At 39.2% G+C, this 22725-nt stretch overlaps 1 protein-coding gene across 1 annotated transcript; it reads right to left on the bottom strand.

Moving 5' to 3' along the window:
* Positions 1 to 5854: 5854 nt before the first annotated feature.
* On the bottom strand, positions 5855 to 9287 carry LOC105056773 (14-3-3-like protein B). The gene is given in 5 exon segments (XM_010939077.4): positions 5855 to 6211; positions 6316 to 6432; positions 8440 to 8562; positions 8707 to 8855; positions 8858 to 9287. Coding segments are annotated over 5 exon segments (783 nt in total). The 5' UTR covers positions 9192 to 9287; the 3' UTR covers positions 5855 to 6151.
* Between the last annotated feature and the right edge of the window lie 13438 nt (positions 9288 to 22725).

A 22725-nucleotide genomic window follows, 5' to 3' on the forward strand; every position in this document is an offset into this window, starting at 1 on the left:
TCACCTGCTTATGTCTAATTTGCAGGCGAATTATATTGCAATCTAATTTTTCTTCCGCAAATATAGTATGTTAAAACTATTTTATTATCAAATATCAATTTTGTCGTGGAGTCTTTATTAGATGGACGTAGAACAGCAGGATGTTGTAACCGGACTGCGTATGCGTTCTCACTTCTGTTTCCCAATCTCGTCTCACCCATACAAAAAGAACAGAAAAACCAACAGTAAAACCTCCATGACCGTTTCAACCTCTCCCCCCTTCACCCATCGTGCATGGCCAGAACAAAAACAACCCACCCGCTTTCACTCCCATCCATTCCCTCACGGATCAAACAACACCATCCCTCACAAACACTAATTATAAATCCCCCCTCCTTCCTCCTCTTCTGATCACCAAAACTCGATCACTTCATTAACTCCTCAGAAACCAGTGCAAAAACCGAAGGATCAGACACAGAGCATGGCTCTCAACAAGGCTGTTCTGGCTCTCACGCTCGCTGCGATGGTGCTCGTGGCCTCGACGGTCCCCGCGGCGGTGGCCCAAGATGACTTCGACTGCTACTGCGATTGCATGGTAAACAAGTGCATCACGATCCCAAAAACCACCAAGGAGGAATGTGCTACTGCCTGCAACGATGGCTGCGTTGAGGCTGGTTACAGGGGCCAGCCCCGTCCCGGCGATTTCTGTGGGCTTTAAATGGAACAGAGCCGAGTCCTCCATGCACGTGCCCTCACGTTAGGGTACCATGCATGACCTCGTCCTTGTTTCTGCCTTGTCTCTTCTTCGACTTATTTACTATTAGTTTGTTATGAGTTTATTGTTTCTATGTTTTTGTTCTTTGTCATTATCGTTTCGTTTGTTGCGCAGTGGATCCTTCATTGCGCAAATCTGTAACTAATAATGATGTTCTGTGATGTGGAATTCTTGTAGAATAATATTCTTCTACTTTTCTTTTCAATGGATGAATTCGGCAAATGCCCGATCCAAATTTATTAAAAAGGAAATAACAAGAACTGTTAGTCTGGGCTATCCGAGGATGAACAGTTACATATCAGATCTATAAAGATTCGAGACAGGTTTTAGAAGAGAGGTTATTGTTTTAAAAAAACTATGGTCCAGTAGTTAAAAACTAAGAACAAAACACTCCTCTTGACATCCCCAGCTGCTCTCACTTGATTTTTGAAAAGTTCTTCTATTTCTCTCCAGCCAAATACATCAACGAGGCTATCCGAATGACAAGAGTTGCATATTCGATCTAGAATGATTCAAGGCAGGTTTTAGAAGAAAGATTTTTCTCACTATTTTCCACTTAAAAAGCTAAGAACAAAACACCTCGAAATCAGTAGCTTTTTTTCACTTTGATTTGTGAAAAAGTTCTTACATTTCCGTCCAGCGAAATACATCAACGATTAAAGCACTGAGACGATGACATCCATGCACTCGCTGTTTGGGTCTAACATTTCATAAACTCCAAAAACTCCCCATCTCCAACTGACCTGGGCAGGATTACGATATTGACTCTATCAACAAAGCCTTCCATAAACAATGGATGGAACCACGCGCGAGGAATAGATGATACGTGGTCTCTTCACTGATCCAAACAAAAGACACGCCTAATTAGGGAATTGCCGACTGCGATTTCCTCAAATTCTGTCTTAGTCTGATCTACAGTCCCATATTCCCCTTGATTCGTTCTATACTCTGCCGCCTTAGCATTCACAGATCAGATGCAATCTGCATTTCCTCGATTTTCTGAGCTTAGAATTTTTTACTCGCTAATGTTCAGCAGCCCCTCTATTGTGCAGGAAATTTCCTTTTTTATCCTGGTTCATGCTACCCTGCAATTCCACCTATTATTCAGCTTCTAAAATAATTCTTAACCTTATATTTAATTGGGGTCATGAGAGGGAGGATAAATAGAGTTGAAAAGGCAAATGGTCCTCATCCATCGTTTGGTTCAAAAAAATTAAAAGAAGATATGGATGAAAAGGAGGAATTACCTATTCATTTTAGCCCAGTAATTTGCATCCTTCCAATTTATGAGGATGTGATGAAAGGATTGACGAAGCACATGAGGTGGATTTCTATATTGATAATAATACATTTCATTAATTTTTTTTACAAAACTATAACATTTCTTCATTTTTTTCATTTATTTTCTTTCTATATATTTTTATTTTATCTATACCATTAATAAATTTTATTACTAATTATTTTAATTTTAGTAAATAATTTTTTGTTAACTACTATATTAAATTAATTAACTATTTAAATTAAATTATTAATTAATTAATTATTTATGTAATTAATATAATTAATATATAAATAAATTGATCTATATACAATTTATTTATGTAATCATCTATTAAATTAAATTAAATTAAAATTAAATATTTATATAATATTTATATAATTATAAATTATAAAAATTATAAGTCTATATATTATTCTACTTCTTTAATACAAATAAGTGTTATTAATTAGTAAGAATATTTTTGTATCGAATGATACTTTAGTTAAAATATCATATAGATACCATCCATCATTCTTTTTATTTCTCCTATGTCAGACAAAAGAGAAAATCATTCTTATCCATCATTTCATGTTTCACCAAACATATGAGAGAATAGATAGAAAATCCATCCATCCTTCCTCCTCTATCATTTTTTCTCTAATCCATCATTCATACGAAACAAAGGGCAACACAGTAAAAATTTTTCTAGGGAGAGCTCAACAATAGATCTGCCATTGTGCTCCTCTCAATCAAACAATCCCTCGTAAACTTATAAGAATGCCATTTTACATCTTCAATAATATTGTAACGATCTAAATATTACTAAAAAAAACTAGCTAGAAGATTTTTTTTAAAATTTTTTTGAATCACAATCCAAGGTTAAGAGATCCTCATATCTGAATAAGAATCACCAAAGAAACTGGGATTTGGTAGATTATCAGCTATTTCATTGCTCTAATGTAGGATAGAGGCATGATTCTAATTTTCATAAAGGATGGGTTTTGATTGAATTGGCTAATTTTTAAGTTGATAATTACTTTATAAATAGTTGGGGGGAGTCTCATACTGATTTCGATTTTAGGGTAGAATGAAAATGGTCCAATTTTTTTAAAATTCAATCTCGATTCTCCTCTAGGGATTCAAATCTTCATTCTAATTCTAATTTTGATTCTGACTTCGATCGGGAACTAAATATTTTAAGGGATATGGCTATTTCGATTCTCATTTCATCCATTTCAATTCTGATTCTGATTCCGACTCTAGTGGTAAACTAAATACTCTTATAGTAATTCTTGCATATAGCATATATGTACAAATCTAATAAAAACATAATCAATGCACGAGCTCCTTAGATGAGGGAACTAACATTTTGCAATTGTGTCAAACACCTCTGAGCCATAGAGATGTTGTAGTGCGACAGCATTTAGGTTTTGATAACGGTGAGATAAAGGATGCTGCCCAAAAGAGGTTTTCTTTGTTCTGATTAGGTTAGATTTTTTCTTTATATTAGGATTTTTTTTTTTTTTTTTTTGGTTCTGGGGGGGGGGGGGTGGGATGATAGGCCCAGCCTTCCTTTTAAACTCTCTCTCTTCGCACCCCCTCCCCCCCGCTTCTCTTTTATATTTTTTTTTATTTTTAATGAAATATGTGGCGGGCTTTACGACAGTTTTGTCACAAAAGTAGTCAAAAAGTGCATTTTGCTCACTCGGATTGGGGAGGAAGTAACCTTGGTGGGACCGCACATATTCCACCGCCACCAATAAGAATTGAAGAAAGGCGCATGCTATGTCAGTAAAATGTACAGAGGGAACCCGACCCTTCTTACATTAGATTGTTACAAACCCAAACGTTTCTTGACCCCACATTTGCTTTTCCGACAGATGTGATCTTCGTCCTCTCGCCTACAAATTTTATGTTGAAGAGTGTGGACGGGACTGCCCTTCGATGGGCCATACGTGAATCCAAAGAAAATTACTGTTAGTTTTTTAAAAAAGAAATAATTATGGCCGACACGAGTTGCTCCATGGCACTATTCTTGATCTTATCCTCTTAGATTTTGAAGGAATCTAGTGAATAACCTTGTGGATCAGCTTCACTGCGGCCCCTCGACTTGGACGCGATCTGTCATGAATGACTCACAACCCAATGCAGATTTATCTTGAATGATCACAACCGAATGCATCACTGCTGTGGCTTGTCGTTTGCGCTTACATCAATCGCAAGAGCTATCAGATGCCATCCACTGGTCTCGCAGAGTCATGCTGTTACATCACAAGAGCTGGAAAGGCAATCTATACGTTAGTTGAAGGACTACACTTTTCTTACCAAAAAGAAGGGGCTACACTTTAGCAAGAGAAGAAATCCTTTCTAAAATATTCATAACCCCTTAAACCTTAATAAAGATGGGATTTGAACTCAAGTAGCTGATACAACCATTAAGAGAATTTAGCAGCAAAGCAAGCTGCCACATTCATTGCCAGATTGAAGAAAGAATATGGCCCACACAAGCTTCATATATCAGATTGGTTGCTTCTCCGTGGCCATGCATGTTAAATATAGAGAAAATGCGATGGCAGCGATCCTAAAGAGTTGAGTTTGAATCTAGCCTCAGCCCAGCCTTTCTTCAGGGTGGAGTGAATTCCGGGAAAAAACTATAAGATCAGAATATCAGCAAAATTTTAAATGGGCCTAACATAATAATCTATCTTGAAAGAAAAAGGAAATTAGGCCCCCAAGTTCTCGTTATTTCTGAGAGCTCAAGTGAAAAAGCATTACCGAATTGTGTAGTACCGAATCGTCCATATTAATAATAACTGTTACCATCTTACCTTGTCATCTATTTGAGGGTTGTGTATCAAACCTCATTCACCAAACATTTATATTCAAGGCCATCTCCAATAATATTTCAAGCATTCCTTTTTATATAGATTTTTCTATACATGCCTATCAATTTTCTCCATCACTTATTCTTCATTTGTACAATGTCTACAGTTCTGATAAATTATTTCTCAATCTATCATTTTGAAATTTAACACATCCTTTGTAACATTCATACTTTTTACCATGCTCAAGTTACTTCCCTGAGCCCTTTTATTATCCAATATTCTGAGTACACAATTTTGTATCTTTTATTGTTATTCTATAAATTCTTCCTTACCCTACCATATTATTTGAAATAGAATTATTGAAGAAAAATTGTAAACAGAAGCTTAGATTGATATTTTTCAAGATATCTTACTGATACATGTCATATCTGATGCAAAGATGCAAAAAAATATGTTAGATATAGTGTTAAGGAAAAATCCCTAAATAAGTTTTCGTTATCATATAAATTTCTTTACTTCTTGAAAGTTTGGAAAATTTTTTCTAATGAGATAAGCTTCAATCATACGTTGTCTCTTCAGGAGATCAATCACGTTCTTCCAAATTAAACCACACTGCTCAAAGTAGAAGACTATTCTAGCCAACCGACCCTAACCAGGTCGCTGTGACCAAAATCTTACTGTTGGCCTTCCTTATAAGAACCGTACAGCCTTCTTACCATATACATGAGAATGTGAGATGGAACAACCAAGCTCTAAAAAATGCCTCATTTGCCCGCCACTATGATTTGCCACTTAACCTAGTCATATCAACATGGTTATCCACGTCATGAATTCGAAATAGTTAAATTTAATCGAGATGTATAACTTGGATCGTATCTAATAAACATGGATAAAACTCAAACTAATAGGATAAAATGATACATGCGGTCTTTTGGGCAACTGACATCCTAAAAGTTGATAATTATCAGGGAAGTTCACCAGAGTACTATTAACAAGAATGTAGAAGGCCAAACATAAAATAGCAATTCTTTTAGGCTCCTCATATCATATAAGCAATACAGCCACTGTATCTCATAAACGAGAGGAACTTCCAAGGCCAAACATTAAATAGCAATTTTTTCAGCATAGTCAAATGCAAACAACAACAACAGAAGAGACATGAAACACGGAGGATTTTCTAAAACACAAGCCAGGAAAAAAAAAAGAAAAAAAAAAAAAAAAAAAAAAAAGAGACTTGGTAATGAAGATGGTGGTCAATCTGCAAGCTGAAACACCTAAGAATCACAGAGCAGCATTAAGAGACATTTTTTCTTAGCTACTCTGCTCGTCCTCACGTTTGGTTGTCTCCTTGATCTCATCTGCCCCATCATCCTGTAGATAATATATGAATATCATTTAACTGAATTGCAGATGAAGATAAAGTTAAAATATGGCAGGTAGAATATTGACGATGTTCATCAGACTGTGTGCAAGACCTGCATATCTGAAGTCCACAAGGTAAGGTTGTCACGGAGAAGCTGCATGATCAGTGTGCTATCCTTGTAAGATTCCTCTCCAAGAGTATCCAGCTCAGCAATTGCTTCATCAAAAGCCTAAAAGTAAAAATGAGTGTAATTTCAGTAAATTTTATACAATATAAGGCAATCAAGATATACTGTAATCCCCCTCTAAATAGTTTAGGTTTTTTTTTTTTTGCAAGAATGAGTCAGACGAAGTACAAATGACAGAAACCCCATTATTGGAGAGCTCCTCTCTATCTGAGCCTTACAACAGATAACAGCATAGAGCAAGACATTAACCTAGAATTACCTGTAGAATTACAAGATTAAAACAGCTTAAGAACCGATAACCTTGCAAGGTCCTTTAGAGCTTAAAGTAGATACATGGGCCAAAATAAAAGCAGAAACCCTACATCACACTTCGATCACACAACAGAAGATGATCTGTCAAATTTTATGACTACATGAATTCTGCAGAAGAATAACCATAGGCAAAGGACACAATCTTAGCTAGGAAGATGGCATTTGATTTTTGAATATCCACAATGGAGATCAAATTGCATAAATTGTAAAGAATCAACAACTTTTCTTTTTTTTAAAAAAACACATAAACAATCATATAGGAATTGTTGCACCAGGTACATCCTCATGGTAAAAACATTTAGTGGGTTAGTGACCTAATTCGATGGAGGTACATACTATAATTCAACAGAAACAGAGACACAGATACACCAAACAATTTGATAAGCTCTGACAGAAAACAGAGAAAATGAATGAATGGAACCTTCATCACTGTGTAATAACTGAAACTCAAAAAACAACAATTCTATGGTATGGGCACGGTATGAAACAAGACTGTATGTCCACCATGGGACACCCAGATAAAGTTGTATCTGGACAACCAGGAACTAGAACAAGAGAGCACAAAAGTACTCAGTTTCTGCACTCTTAGTTAAGATATTGAACAATAACAAAAGAAGGAAGAAATGTAGTAGATTTTTGGAAAGACTACAAATTAGCAATCCACTGCAATTAGGATATTTATGAAACATATTGGAAAAATGATCACAGCATCCAAAACAACAAGGTCTGATATTTGAACCACAACTAGAAAAAGATGATGACTATATCCATCAGCTGATTTTATGGTAAAAATCTAGTAGCCAGGTCATACTGTCGATGCACCACAATGGCCCACTCAAATAACCTTCCATGATAAAAATTTCAGAATGACCTCCTGCTAAAGCAGGTGAACTGAAACAAGCACACTGCTTACACAACCTTCTACCAGTTATCCCCACTTTAATATTATCTCAAGTAATGCCAGAGGGCCAACCTTATCACCAAAGAGCAAAAAAGGATGCACCACTGGCATGCCACATGGCACAAAGGAATTGGTTCTTCATATCACAAAACCACCATGGAACACATCAATGACCTTGAGCCATGTGACAGGCTATCAGCGCAGAGATTTCTTTTGGTAATAGAGTTGGGTCTCATAGTCGTTTTCTATATAATTCACATTATATCCTGAAAACCATGTGGCAGATAATACCTGAATACAGTGGAAAATTTTTGGCATCACACGATGATATATCCATAAACATCCATAATAGGAGGCATCCATGTCCTGTATATCGTTTACAAAGCTGATTTCATAATAAACTAATTTAGAATATCATGCAATAGCAGATGACCTAGAAATACAGAGATATCGTACAGATCATTCTGAGATCAGACCACTCTTTAAATTTTTATCCCCTAACTTTCTCTATTCAAGTTATCTCATATTTTCCTAAATATCAGTGGTCCTGTTGATAAATCTTAGCTATATTGGAGAAATTATAATCGGATCAATGTCACTTATCAAAAAAACTGGAGCTATTCATAAAAGTCAAAAGCTTAGAGTGAATTCGAGACAACCTAAGAAAGAGACCGTTCCCAATTCCAATCAAACGAACAACTAACTAAATCACAAGACCAAAACAAAGAATCCTTACATATAATTCATTTTTACAGATCCGAATCAAAAAACCAAGAGCAAATATAATCATCAATTTAACAAAGAGCAGAAACAAGCACAAGATCCGATCTGCTCACCTGCTTGGCAAGAGAACAAGCCCTGTCAGGAGAATTCAAGATCTCGTAGTAGAACACCGAGAAGTTGAGCGCCAGCCCCAGCCGGATTGGATGCGTGGGTGCCAACTCCGCCAACGCTATATCCTGCAGATCCAACATCAAACCAACATCCCAAATCCTAATCAAACCTAGCATCAATTTCAGAAAAGAACCAAAATTTCTCGATCCGATCTGAAATCCCTAACCCTAGCAAGATCGGATCGGATCGGATAGGAATGGGATTGGCACCTGGGCAGCCTTGTAGGCGTTGAGGGTATTTTCGGCAGCGTCCTTGCGGTCAGATCCGATCTTGAACTCGGCGAGGTAGCGGTGGTAGTCGCCCTTCATCTTGAGGTAGAAGACCTTGGAGTCGGCGGCGGCGGCGGAGGGGACGAGGCAGAATCCAAAAGCTTGAGGATTCCGTTGCAGATGTTGGTGAGCTCAGCCTCGATCCGGCCGCGGTAGTCGCGGATGGCGGCGACGTGGTCCTGGTTGCCGCGACTCTCCTCCTTCTGCTCGATGGACGAGACAATCCGCCACGAGGCCCGGCGGGCGCCGATGACGTTCTTGTAGGCAACGGAGAGGAGGTTGCGCTCCTCCACCGTGAGCTCCGTACCCTCCGGCAATGTCGCCGTGACCTTCTCCATGAACTCCACCATCTCCTCGTACCGCTCCGCCTGCTCCGCCAACTTCGCCATGTACACGTACTCCTCCCTCGTCGTCACCGCCGCCATCGCCGGAATTCGATGCCAGGAAAGAGAAAAGAAGTGGAGCAGAAACGGAGGGAGTGGTGGAGAGAAAAATGGCAAGGGAAGAGAGCGGGGGGAAGAATAGAAGCGGGTTTAATTTATTAAAGATTAATTAAGGACCATTATTGGTTACTAAATTAAGGATTTTTAACCTAATTGGCTTTAATTTAGTTTTAGGGTAAGAGATGGGGATGCCATGGATCCAATATGGATAAAGTCCGCTAATACCCACATCCGTCCTACAATTTGAAATTTTATAGACATATTTATTCAGTACCTATCTTAGGTTGGACCGGAAAAAATAGATAATATGGGTCGGATCGAATTGATAGAATGGTTGGATCGGATTAGAATGGACAAAAATATTATCATATAAATATTTTAAAATAATTATAATTTTAAAAAAATTAAATTATGATTATATCAAATGGTGCAGTATATTATTATCCATATCTTATTGTATTCTTTTCATATATTTTATCTAGAATTTATATGCGGATTTTAATTATATTAAAAATATCCATCCCCTTTGAACCAGATTGGATTGGATATCCAGCGTGTCGATACACCTGACATGCCCTGTAAGAGACAAAGATAGTGGCAGGCAAACGCACAGGCGCGTGGTTTTCTCAACACGGCGAGTTAATCCTTTGAGATTTCCATACCGATTTTGTCCCTGACAGCCTCGAATATCATGAGAGGATTTTGTTGCGGTGCTCCAAAGATCAATTTTCTCCTCTCTTCTTCTTCTTCTTCTTAACCATCAAATTAAATACGAATCATTTATATTTTAATTTGATAAAATATTTTTATATATAATTAATATAATAAATATTTTAAAAATTAAAATTATTTTAATTCATAATTAATTTTTTAAAAAAAAATCTTCTCTTCCTCTTTGGGCCATTGCACAGAGAGGGGTGAAATCGCGAGCGCCAGAGGTTGAGAGGGTGGCGACGACGATGCGGAGAAGGCATGAGCCATTAACGGCCGGATGTGCGGTAGCGACAGTGTGGTGAAGCAATGGGCCGAGGTCGATGGGTGGGGAAGTGAGAGGGAGCACAGAGGAGAGCTAGTGCTGATGCCGAATGCGGAGAAAAAGGATGGATGAGCTACGGACCACAAGGGGGTTAGGGGGTGGTGGTGGCTCGAAGGAGGCACGGGCCGTTGGGAGGGGGGTGTGGGGGAGACGCAGACCATCAGGGTTTGGCGGGTGGGTCGAAGGAGGTGCCAGTCTTGAGGAGGGGGAGGGCAGGGCCGGTTAAAGGGTAAGGCCACTAAAGCCCTTGCTTTAAGCCCCCATTTGCTTTAAGCCCCACTATCTATTTGGTTTCACTATTTTAGTATCTTAATCGCAAACAATCTCAAGCCATGGGTTGCCTTCCTTTCCTCTTTTCCCACTAATAGCTATGCGGTCTTCGGGGTTAACTCTCCTCATAGCAGAGGCATGCCACCGTTATAGTATAGCTTAGGATTCCATGCTTTATGGGGTACGGCCTCCTAAGGAGCTATTTCTCCACTTCCCAATATAAAGCATTTATGGCTGTTGGGTTTGCTTTCTTTCCAAGCGGACCAAACCTCCCACGTAGGAATTTCTTTGGGTACAAATGATCTGCCTTCCACACCGAGGTTTTTGTGCTTATGGATTTGGAATACAGCATAGGAAATTAGATATTTCTATGCGCACCTCTGTAGCGATAAAAAGTCAAAGAGGGAGTAAATGGCTGAGTTGTGTGCTGGTACACTGTCTCCGTAGATAAGACAGATAGTTAGATAGAGAAAGATGGAGAGGGGAGAGGGGAATCATTCCAACACCGCTCTCAGCTCGCCATCTCGCCATCTCTCTCTGCCCGCGCGCACGGTCACTGGCTTCCATAGTTATTAGTTTTTTTCTTGAAGAATCATTTAGAATTGATTATTTCTTATATATATTAGATTAAACAATTTTTTCCTTCCAAAGTAGATTTGAATAATTTAAGATATATAAAAATATTTTTAATTTTCTATTTAACGATAAAAAATTAAAATCATTAGACAATGATAGTTTAAAAGAATATTACCTTAATCTTAAATGTTTCTTAAAATATAATAACTACTATGATATTGATGGTTTAGATTTATTTTCAGAGCTAAAAATTTTAAAAAAAAATTATATAAGTGGAATATAACAGTCCAATGGACATACTCAATCATAAAAAACTCGATTCTTTTTCAAATGTATATATTACTTTTATAATAATGTTAACAATTCCAATAAGTGCTGCTTCGGCAGAATAAAATTTTTTAAAACTAAAATTATTAAAATCTTACTTAAGATCAACAATGTCTCAAGAAGATTAAATAGATTGGCTATATTATCAATTGAAAAAGAAATATTAGAAGAACTTGATTATAAAAATTTAATTAAAAATTTTGCATCTCAAAAAGCTAGAAAAATAAGATTTTAGTAAAAAATTTACATAAATTTTAATTAAAAAAAGACCTCATTCTAGTATTTAGCTTTAGGTCTCCATATGTGTTGAGCAACCCCTGGGAGAGGGGGTGGCGTGGAGAAGTGGAGGAGGTGCGGGGGACCACTGAGGGGGAGGAGGGCAGCATGTGGAGGAGCTGCGGACCACTAGGAGGGTTTTTGGGGGGGGAGTTTGGGGGGCATACAGAGAAGTGGAGGAGGTGTGAGGAGGGTCGGGTGGTGGTGCAGAGTAGATGCGGGGGGTTGGAGGGAAGGAGTGAGGGGTAGCATGGAGGAGCCAAGGTGGCGTCGGCGGAGATGGGGGGTTGGATGCGGTGAAGCCACGAAGAGGAGGAGGAAGAAAGAAAAATAAAATAAAATAAAATATTATTTTAAAAAAATAATAAAATATATAAAAAATAATAATATATAGTATCTTAAATTTTTTTATAATAAAATATTATAAAAGAGTACCATAATAAAATTCATCATGAGTTGAACATGTCTTCTGAAGGTGGCGGAAGAGATAAGCATTATTCTTAAAGATAGTTTTTTATTAAATTAGAAATAAAGGAATCATATGGATGTAGTCGTGGATGTATGTTTGCGTTATAAATATTATTTTTTTATAAAAATAAATAAACCCACTTCTTCCTACCATATTAATGATGAGAATTAATATTGTCATTTGAAGGGTAGGTGCTTACAGAGTATTATGCTTTGGTGTTTAGTAAATTAAACATCCTTATCGGTCCCAAAACATAGCCTATTTTAATTCGACCATTTAAGCTCTCTTTCTTGGGTTCAGGTTAGATCTTTGGCCTGTCAAGATGCGATCGCAGCCTGATACATGGAGGGAAGACGGAGACATTTCCATTCATTTGACCCTGAATATAGAATCCATGATATTCTAGTTTTACTTTACGCTCGCAGTCTATAGTTGTCGATTCTCCTCTTATCTCCTGTCGCCGTCCAACCTATCGCGATCTTCTTGCATCCTCTTCGGCGGCCAGGACTAGCATAGCAACGGCCATCCTCATTCATATCAGCAGTCACTACCATTTGATCTCAATCAAAATGGTTCCTTTAGGTTTCAAATTAGACAATAAGTGGTCAAATGTGGGATTTGTGCACAATTTCTTTTTCCTCCTGCATATCCTATCTAATTCCATGAATAAAAAAAATTAAAACACCTATCTAATCTGAGTTTTTCTCAAATATTTATATGTTTTAATTCAAATTTGAATACATTATTTTTGGATCTCATTTTCCTCTCTCTCTCTCTCTCTCTCTCTCTCTCTCTCTCTCTCTCTCTCTATATATATATATATATAATATATAATATATATATATATATATATATATAATATATATTATATATATATATATATATATATGTATAGGGCAAAGGATGGGGAAAGCCTCACTGAACTTTATTAAAGATGATAGATACAATAAAAGGAGAAAAGTAAGATAAGATAGAAAGAAAAAAAGTTGAAAAGATTGCAAAAAGTTGGAAAGTTTCAATCTTTTAGAGTCATCCAACAAAGCTCACAAATTCCAAATTCAAATCTCCTCCGTATCATACAAGTCTTGAAATTTGAAATTTATATTTAAAAATTCAGATGGAGATTAGTTTGCCGCTACCTTGGACCATCGATTGCTAAAGAGGAGAGAGACGATGTTGCTAGAAAGAGGAGGGAGAGAAAGAAGAGAAAGGCTGGTGTAAAAAGATAGTCAAAAATTATTATTTAGATTATATTATTGAGATTTCTTAAATTCCGTATGAGTATCTAAGATTTTTCTTATGAATAACGAATGTGAGATTAAAGACACATTTGCACTAATCCTCATACTCTTTCCTATTTAAGTCCTAATATTTTCATTAGGCTAAATGTTCAAATCCATTCAAATCCAATCACTAATATCATGATTAGCTTATGATCAATTTAAATAGATCGATGCTGTCGCATCATCTAATCCACATAGGTTATAGATCAGGTCTGCTCTAATACCATTTATAACAATCCAATAATTTTATCAAAAAAGACTTACTAAAAAATATTATTTGGATTTCTATATCCTATACAAATATTCAAAATCTTCTCAGTAAATAACCTGTATGGTGTTAAACATATATCTGTATGATTCCTCACATATTTTTTTCATTTAAGCTTTAACATTTTTGCCAAGCTAAAAGTTCCAATTTATTTAAATTCAATTACAAATACCATGATCAACTTATAGTCAATCTAAATAGATCCATTCTATAGTATCCTCTGGTCCACATAAGTCATAGATCGGATTTTCATTAATATCATTTATAGCAACTTAGGATCTCATTTGACAAGATGAGTCGGAGAATGTTATTTAGATTTATAAGTTCTATAAATATTCAATATCATCTTGGTGAATAACCAATGTAGAACTAAACATACACCTGCATGGGCCACACAAGGCCAAATTTGATAGATACAAGATTGAGATAGAGAGATTATCATCATGACAAACTCGACATTATAGCTTACACCAATGATGGGGTATAAAAAAGGTTCTAGATAAATAGCGAAAGGGGAAGATCTTACACCACTCAAAAAAGGAGAGAAGGAAAGAGAGAGAGTGGGTGAGAAGAGAAGGAAAATCAAGATCCTTGGAAGAAAAGAGGAGGGGTGAAGAGAAAAAGGAGATCATGCAAGAGGGATAGGCCAACCCAGTGGACCATGTCGAAAGAATCAGGAAGGAGACATTTTTTTTTTTTAGACTATACCTACATCTAAAGGCAGTCCCTCTATGTATTTGACATTAAATATATGAAAAAATAAAATATTTTTATCCATCACTGCATCAAAGCGATTTTTTTTTTATTTTTATTTTTATTGGGGAGAGAATGGCTAAGAAAGGCCACAAGGAACAGCAAATGGAACTGATCCAGCAGTATTGGTGGTAGAAGAGGTGCGGCTATAATTAGGTTTCTGAGAAGAACCGATTGTGGTGCATGGCATTGGATGACCTGATAGAGGTAGAAGGGAGTGGGGTAAATTAGCAAAGCCTCTCACTCTTCATTTTATTCGAAGAGAAAGAACTTAGATGGGACGAAGATAGAAAACAACAAAAATTCTTGGTTTAGTTTAAACTAATGGAGACTTTAACGTCTCCTCTCCACCTATTAGGCAGCACATATGAAATGTTTGTTCTCTAAATAATCCTATAGTCTACATCTTATTAGTTGAAATTATTGCTGCAAGGCTCGGAGAAAGAACGTGAGGTTGGTGCTGAACCGAGTTGGAGAGCTGAAGAGGATCAAGTTGATAAGTCTATAGGTGATCCTGTAAAAGAAGTCCTAAAATCATGGGGTATCCTCTAGTTTAGGACCCTTCGATATTTAAGTCAGCTGGAACCTTAGAACAAATAGTGAAAAATAAGAAAATAGAGAGTAAAGAATAAAAATTAAAATGGAGAGAAGTTAGATTCCCTTGTCTCCCTTTATATAGAGGAGGTTACTTAGCTGTTAATCTATAAAGAGAGTTCGTTAGGCAGTTAGTAATCACTTGATTTGGAGGATCTGTTTGTTAGGCTATAAATTTATTATAATAGAATGACCCACTGATTGTGGGTTATTTACTCATGTGGAGTATAGCTGTAATATAGCTGTAACACAACTGTAACATAGTTGGAAGATAACTGACTTGAAGTCTTACTGGCTGAGTGAGAGTTTTGCTAAAATTGATGTCCCGCTAATATAAATTAAGCAAGTCGACATGAGCCTGATAAGGTTAGTCAAATTTGATGTCTCCTTGCTAGGAATTAAATATCATATCGACAGATCGGTAATCATTCGATCTGCATTAATGCAGCTTTGGTGAACCTTCAAACTAGCTGATGTGACATGATGATGTTTCACTTGCAGATCGGTAATTTATTAATCTCGACTGATGCATATCGACAACAAATCAATCTTAACTGATACTGTCATGTAACCAGAGGTCGGCTTTCTGATAAGGTTGACTTCTGATGAGGTCAATTTTTTGATGAGCTCAACTTTCTAATAATATCGGCATTCGAATGAAGTCAGTCTTATGATGAGCTCGACCTCCTAATGAGCTCGGTCTTTTGATCACATCGGCCTTCTGATGAGCTCGACCTCTTGATGAGGTTGGCTTTCTGATGAGCTCGACTTTTTGATGAGCTTGGTCTTCTAATGAGGTCAGCCTCATGATGAGGTTGGATTTTTGAAGAGGTCCACAGTCAAGGCTCACATCGATATTTTTGTTGATCTGAGAGCTCTTAAGCATGAGTCTTGAGGATATCGGCTGAGGTGGTATGACCCCACAATAGATGCCTACTACTTTTGAGTCCGAAAATATTGCTTTGGACAAGAGAAGTAGTCCATGAAAAAAATTTTAGCTTGTTCGATGTGGCAAATTTGTGCTGCTTGATTCTTCAAGTGAACCACTACATCTCTTCGGATAAATTTTTCATAAAGATTATATATTTGTCAATGGCTTCTTCTATCTTGGATCTTGTCAAGGATTTTTTTATCTTGGATCTTGTTAAGGTTGGCTTTCTTCACTTTGGATTTTGTCAAGGTTGGCTTCCTTCACCTTGGATCTTGTCGAGGTTGACTTTCTTCATCTCAAATCTTGTTGAGGTTACCTCGGATCTTATCAAGGATATATATATATATATATATTATTTTTTTATATATTATATATATATATATATATTATCTGATCTCACATAGCCGATCTAGTTTTAACTATCCTATATAGGATTTAGGTAATTATATTTATAATGAGTATTATCTGACCTCAGTTGGATCAATCATGAAGCTGATGTGGCTTAATATAATAAATAAAATTCAGAACATTAAAAATGATATGATTTGAAGAAATAAGTCGATTAATTAAGAACAAGCTGATCTTAATAAATTAAATGTAATAGAGGTTTAAGAAATACCTCTGATCGATGTCGTTATGGGTAGATCAAGTCTTTCATGCATCAGAAGTTCTATCTTGAGATGTTTCATCTTCTTCCCTTTCAAGGGCATATCGTTTGAGAATTTATGTTGGAACTTATCAATTTGATGTTTTGTGAGGTTCCTACAGATCAGGCATTTCACATTAAAGATCCATAAAGTCTAATTTGAAGATTAGATGTCTCACATTGAATATCCGATTGAATATCTGTGAGGTCCAATCCAGAGATCAGATATTCTATATCGTGAGGTCCAATCCGAAGATCAGATGTCTCACGTTAATCATTTTTGAGATTCAATCCAGAGATTGTGTCTCATATTAATCATTTTTGAAAAGGAAGGAGATGAAGTTATGAAGTCCGACCAAACGTGGATAAGAAAAAACTAAGTTTGTCCAAACTAAGTTTATCCAAATGTCTCATGCTAAGTTATCCTGCTTTGGTTATAATTTTCAAAGCTGAACTTTTTCTGACCTCATTTGGACAAACTTAATTTTTTCTTATCCTCGTTTGGTCAGACTTCATGACTTCATTTGGATAATTTTTTACATATGATCTTGTTTGGATGGATGTTGTTGCGGTGAAGGGGTCGGATGGCTCGGATGGTTGGGTTAACTCCGCTCCCACCCACATATATGAGGTATCATCTACTTTGGCTCACGACCATCTTTAGGCTTCAGTGGGCTTAGGCTTCAGTGGGCCTTAGGTATTTGGAATCCTACATTTTATCTTTTAACATGGGGAGAGAAGGTTCTAATCCATATAAACCATATTTTCTCTTGACTAGCAACCAATATGGGACTAGAGATACCGTCCCTATCTTTTCGAAAAAGGACTCTCAGCCGCCCTCCTCCATCAAGATATGAAATTGTGTTAATGATTCCAGCAGTAGACTGATTGTTATGGATTGATTATTGACCGTGTTGAGATAGAGTTTTTTAAAGAATTGCCTTTCGTTAATATTTTGTGGTATGTTGAAGCTGTTGTACTGCAGCAGTAAGAGCTTGGACTTATTGAACTAAAAGATTAAATTGTTATGGATCTACCACAACTAAATATGGGACAATTTTTGGCATGCCTCTTGAAGAAGACGGTGAAGTATAAAATTATTTTGTGCTCTTCAATTTACCATTTTGCATAAAATTTTGGACAAAGCCCTCCTTCGAGTGGACTTAGACTCATTCTATTAACCATAAAGAGCACGGCTACTTTATTCCAAAATTATACCTTTTTTTTTTTCTTTTTTTTTTTGAGTGAAAGAGAGGTAAGATAACCCAAATTTTATTAGAAATAAAGAATAATGTTGTGCGACAGAGCAGAATAAAAAGCCAACAAAGTGAACACCACCAGACTAACCAAAGGAAACCAGGCACAGATCGAAATTAGTCTAGTAGAGTAAGACTAACTGCACCAAGGCAAAGGAGTCATCTGAACTAATAGCTTACATCAATACCATGCCTAAGCCACCTCAAGAACAAAGGAGAAGAGGAGTTCAGAATTCCAACTTCCAGGCTCTTCCAAGTTTACACTCCTATAAACCCAGCAGCACCAGTGAATAGAACAGCCTTCAATTCTAGAAAAACACACCTCATGATAGCAATTGAACTTTTAAAAGTCACAAAGAGTCCCAGAAATCTTTGATGTATGGCATAGCTTAGAGAAGCCAGGCAGTTATTTATGTCCATAGAGAATGGATTAGTCATTAAATAACTCTAGGCCTTTGACAGCAGTCAAGGAAACAGAGGAGATCTTGTCCAGAAATAACCAGGTATTCCTTTCTTTCCAACAGCACCAGGTGACCGTAGTTATCAGCATCAAGGCAGCCGGCTGCTGATTTGAAAATTATATATGCAAGCCTCACCTAGCCACGCAGAACATCTTCAAACTCATATTTGTAACCATCAATAGCCTGCCACCCAAGCACCAGCATTTTTTAATCATGTTTCCTACATTCTTGTGTTTTTCACTTTTTAGTCCTCTGCAAGCCTTTTTCTCGATAAGCTTTTCTATTTCATAGTTGCAGGATTAGATTTCAAGATTTCCTTTGACATGTGGAGAGCAGTTTTCTTCAGATGTAGAGCTATTGCACGACAAAGAGCACTTCACCGACGAATTAGAAGAGCAGCAACTCCATGGATCCATTCATGGAACGGTTTCTTTTGATATGTGGGGTTATGCAGAGCCATTATGTCCAAGTTCATGCATCCATCCATAAACACCATGATCGGTCAGTGGTCAACTCAATAAACTCATACTACAATATCTCATAGTCTACATGAGTTATGGGCCGGATACCATTTGTAATAATTACATACCTCATTTAAAAAGACTAGTCAGAAGGTTATTTCAATATCAGGGAAAAATTGCTTTGTTTATAGAGCCTCTAGGTTGTAGAGAGCAACCATGCATCACATTGGAGAAGTTGAAGAATGCTGTGATCGAGCCAGGGTCTTCAGTGGATCCATGTGTAGTGTCTCTGAAGAACTTGAAATAGGGAGCAGGGCGACGGCTCTTGACCGCTTTCACAAATGCCATGAGAAGTGCATATTTTGAGATGGTCTTTGTTGGGTGGATGTCTGATCAGGATATCACCTCTCAAGATCTTTTCAATACTATACGATGCAGCAGGAAGAAAAAAAAAATAAAACAAAAAACAATCAAAATACGTAGATCAGCTATAAAAGGGCTCGCCTTCACGGGACATGCAAACTTCATTATGAGAAAAAAATTTTACAAGAGGAGATCTCACCCTCAACCCTCGTACACCCAATTTTTCTTTCACAGAAAGTTCTCCCTCACAAAAGCTCTCTCTCTTGAAAGACCCCCTGAACCCTTGAAGCGATCGCTGTCCACTATCCAGGAGTCCTGCTCCTTCTCTCCCAGCGTATGGCTCTCTCTCTTCTCTCGGGTCCGCACGTCCACAGGTCTCACAGTTTTCGTGAGAAAAATCAAGCCGCGCCCTTCCCTGTTCATGCACAGGCCTTTTAAAGACCTTAAACCTAATTAGATTAGGTTTAGATCTCCTAAACAGACCCAAACAAACCCCTTCAGCCGTCGGATTAAGTCCCAGATCAACCCACGCCCTCTGATCGCGTGCCGGTCTACGGAATAGTGCTGTAGACCACGTGAAATAGGTGGAAAATGCCCATGCGGTCCACAGACCCGACTGTGGACCTCTCGATCCATGGTGGATCGGGAAAACCAGGCCCCAGCGGTGCTTGGGCCTGGGCCGGCCCATGCGCGCGGGCTTGGGCCGCGCCCGCACCGAGCGCCTAGGCCCGAGCCGCGTCACGCGCGCGCACCTGGGCCGAGCCGCACGCCCCTCACTAGGCCGTGCCCTGCATGCCTGGCCCGCGCACTGGGCGGCGCCCCACTGCCTGCGGCCATGCCGTCGCAGCTCCACCGATGGTCCTCCACTACCTCAGGTTGCGTGCTGACTTCAAAAGCACGTATCTTCTCCATCCGAGCTCCGTTTGGGATATTTTTGATCTCGTTGGACTCCATTTTTTTATCGCAAACCTCGCTGTGGGATCAATATGGATCGAATCTCAAGACATCAAATCCTAACAATCTCCAACTCGACTCGATATTCAGCCTCCTCCAAACTCTGAGAGCTTCTGGATCTCCTCCCGTGCCCTAGGGCAATCGCCTGCTGATCACGGATTGACAAACATGGGAGTCGAGCCAAGCTGCTCGATCCCATCTCTATCGTATGCTGTGCTCCTCCTGATCTGAGACCTACTCGGGGCATCATCTTGCGGCAATAGAAATCTCACCTTGCAACGTCACCTCTCGTCCTCTCGAGTCTCCTGTCTCGTGCCCGATCTACCTCCACTTAGAGCTCTATCTCGTTTTAGGCTCCACCTCGCACTGGGCTTTCTGCCAGATAATAATGTCCTCTGCTCCCCTTCTTCTCTTCCAGCACAATCCTATCGCCGCATAGCACCCTCAAGATTTCTCCATCAACTACCATCCTGTAGCCTCTCGAATCCAGTCTACTAAGTGAGATAAGATTTTGTCTGAAATCGAATTATATCGGACCTCCCCCAATCTCCTCACTACACTATCATGTATCCTCCAGCTAACCATCCCAATGCCTCTGATTTCACAGCTCGATTCATCCGGCAGATATACAGTGCCCTCACTGTTCTCCAAAGAGTCAAACTGCTCCTCTCTGCAACATACATGATGGGTGCATGTAGAATCTAATATCTACTGCTAGGAAGAAGTAGATACCTCGTCGGATATCTCCAGGACATCTCCATCTGAATCGTTGCCGGTCGTCGCGACAGCAGCCACCGTCTGATTTTTGAGTTGAGGGCAACTCTGGCTAAATGCCTCAACTCCTCACATCGGTAACACCTGGCTTTGCTCAAGTCCCTCCTTGACTTGGACCGCCCTCGTCGCGATCTCCTGTCGCTCCGTCTACCGTCTCCTGCTCCTCCAGAAATCACTAAAGTTGAGCTACCGCCACCTGAGCTCGAAGCTGGATTCTCCCTCCTGAGAACTTCGTTCTGTAGTATCGCCGCGGTGACCTCGTCCATCTTGATAGTACTCTTCCCCACTAGAAGAGCAGTCACTAAGGACTCGTACAAAGGTGAAAGCGACGGTAACAAAATCAGCGCTCTGGTCTTCTCCTCAATATTCTCACCAACGCTGAGGAGGTCGGTGAGGATCTTCTGAAAGTAGCTTAGATGCTCTTGCACGCTCTGTCCCTCAGCCATCCGTGGTCGGTAAAACTACCCTCAGAGGAAAAGAGTGTTGGTGAGATACTTCACCATGTACAACTCCTCGAGCTTCGACCACAGTACCGTCGGAGAAGTCTCGCTCAGCATATGGATCACCACCTTATCTGCTAGGTACATGCGGATGGTACTCATTGCCTGCATCTATAGCCATTTTCAATCCCGCACTTCCATGGTGGTTGGCTTTTCCTCGCACAAGAGAGCATCGATCAACCCTTGTTGGATGAGCACGTCCTTCACCCTTGCCTACCACAAGGAGAAATTGCTCTTACCCTCAAATTTGTTGATCTCCATCTTGATTGTTCCCATCTTCTCCATCTTCAGTCTTGCTCTCCACCGCTGCAATCTGCGTTCTTGTACCGTCTCGCTTTGATACCACTTGTTGGGTGGATGTCTGGCCAGGACACCACCTCCCAAGTCTTTTTCGGTACTGCACGATGTAGCAAGAAGAAAGAAAAAATAAAATAAAAAAAAAATCAAAATACGTAGATTAGCCACAAAAGGGCTCGCCTCTACGGGGCATGTAAACTTTACTATGAGAAAAAAAAATTTACAAGAGGAGATCTCACCCTCAACTCTCATACATCCAATTTCTCTCTTACAGAAAGTTCTCTCTCACAAAAGCTCTCTCTTGAAAGACTCCTCTGAACCCATGAAGCGACCGTTGTCCGCTGTTCAGGAGTCATGCTCCTTCTCTCTCAGCGTACGACTCTCTCTCTTCTCTCGGGTCCGCAAGTCCACAAGTCTCATAGTTTTTGTGAGAAAAACCAAGCCGCATCCTTCCCTGTTCACGCACAGGCCTTTTAAAGGTCTTAAACCTAATTAGATTAGGTTTAGATCTCCTAAGCAGGCCCAAACAAACCCCTTCAGCCGTCGGATCATATCCCAGATCAACCCACACCTTCTGATTGCACGTCGGTCCATAAAATAGTACAGTGGGCCATGCAAAATGCATGGAAAATGCCCATGCGGTCCACAGACCTGGCCGTGGACCACCCGGTCCATGATGGACCGGGAAAACCAGGCCCAGCGGCGGGTGCCTGGGCCCGGGCCATGTCACGCGTGCGTGCCTGGGCCGGGCCGCGCACCTCGCATCGGGCCGCACCCTGTGCAGCTGGCCCGCTTGCTGCCGTGCGTTGGGCGGTGCCCCGCCGCCTGTGGCCGCGTCGCCGCCGCTCCGCCGACGACCTCTGCCGTCTCGTGTTGTGTGCCGACTTCAAAGCATGTATCTTCTCCGTCCGAGCTCCGTTTGAGGTGTTCTTGATCTCGTTGGACTCCATTTTTTATCGCGAACCTCGCTATGGACTCAATGTGAATCGAATCTTGAAGTGTCAAATCCTATCAGTCCTCA

The sequence above is a fragment of the Elaeis guineensis genome, chromosome 13 (assembly GCF_000442705.2).
Source record: "Elaeis guineensis isolate ETL-2024a chromosome 13, EG11, whole genome shotgun sequence".
In the NCBI taxonomy this organism is placed as follows: domain Eukaryota; kingdom Viridiplantae; phylum Streptophyta; class Magnoliopsida; order Arecales; family Arecaceae; genus Elaeis; species Elaeis guineensis.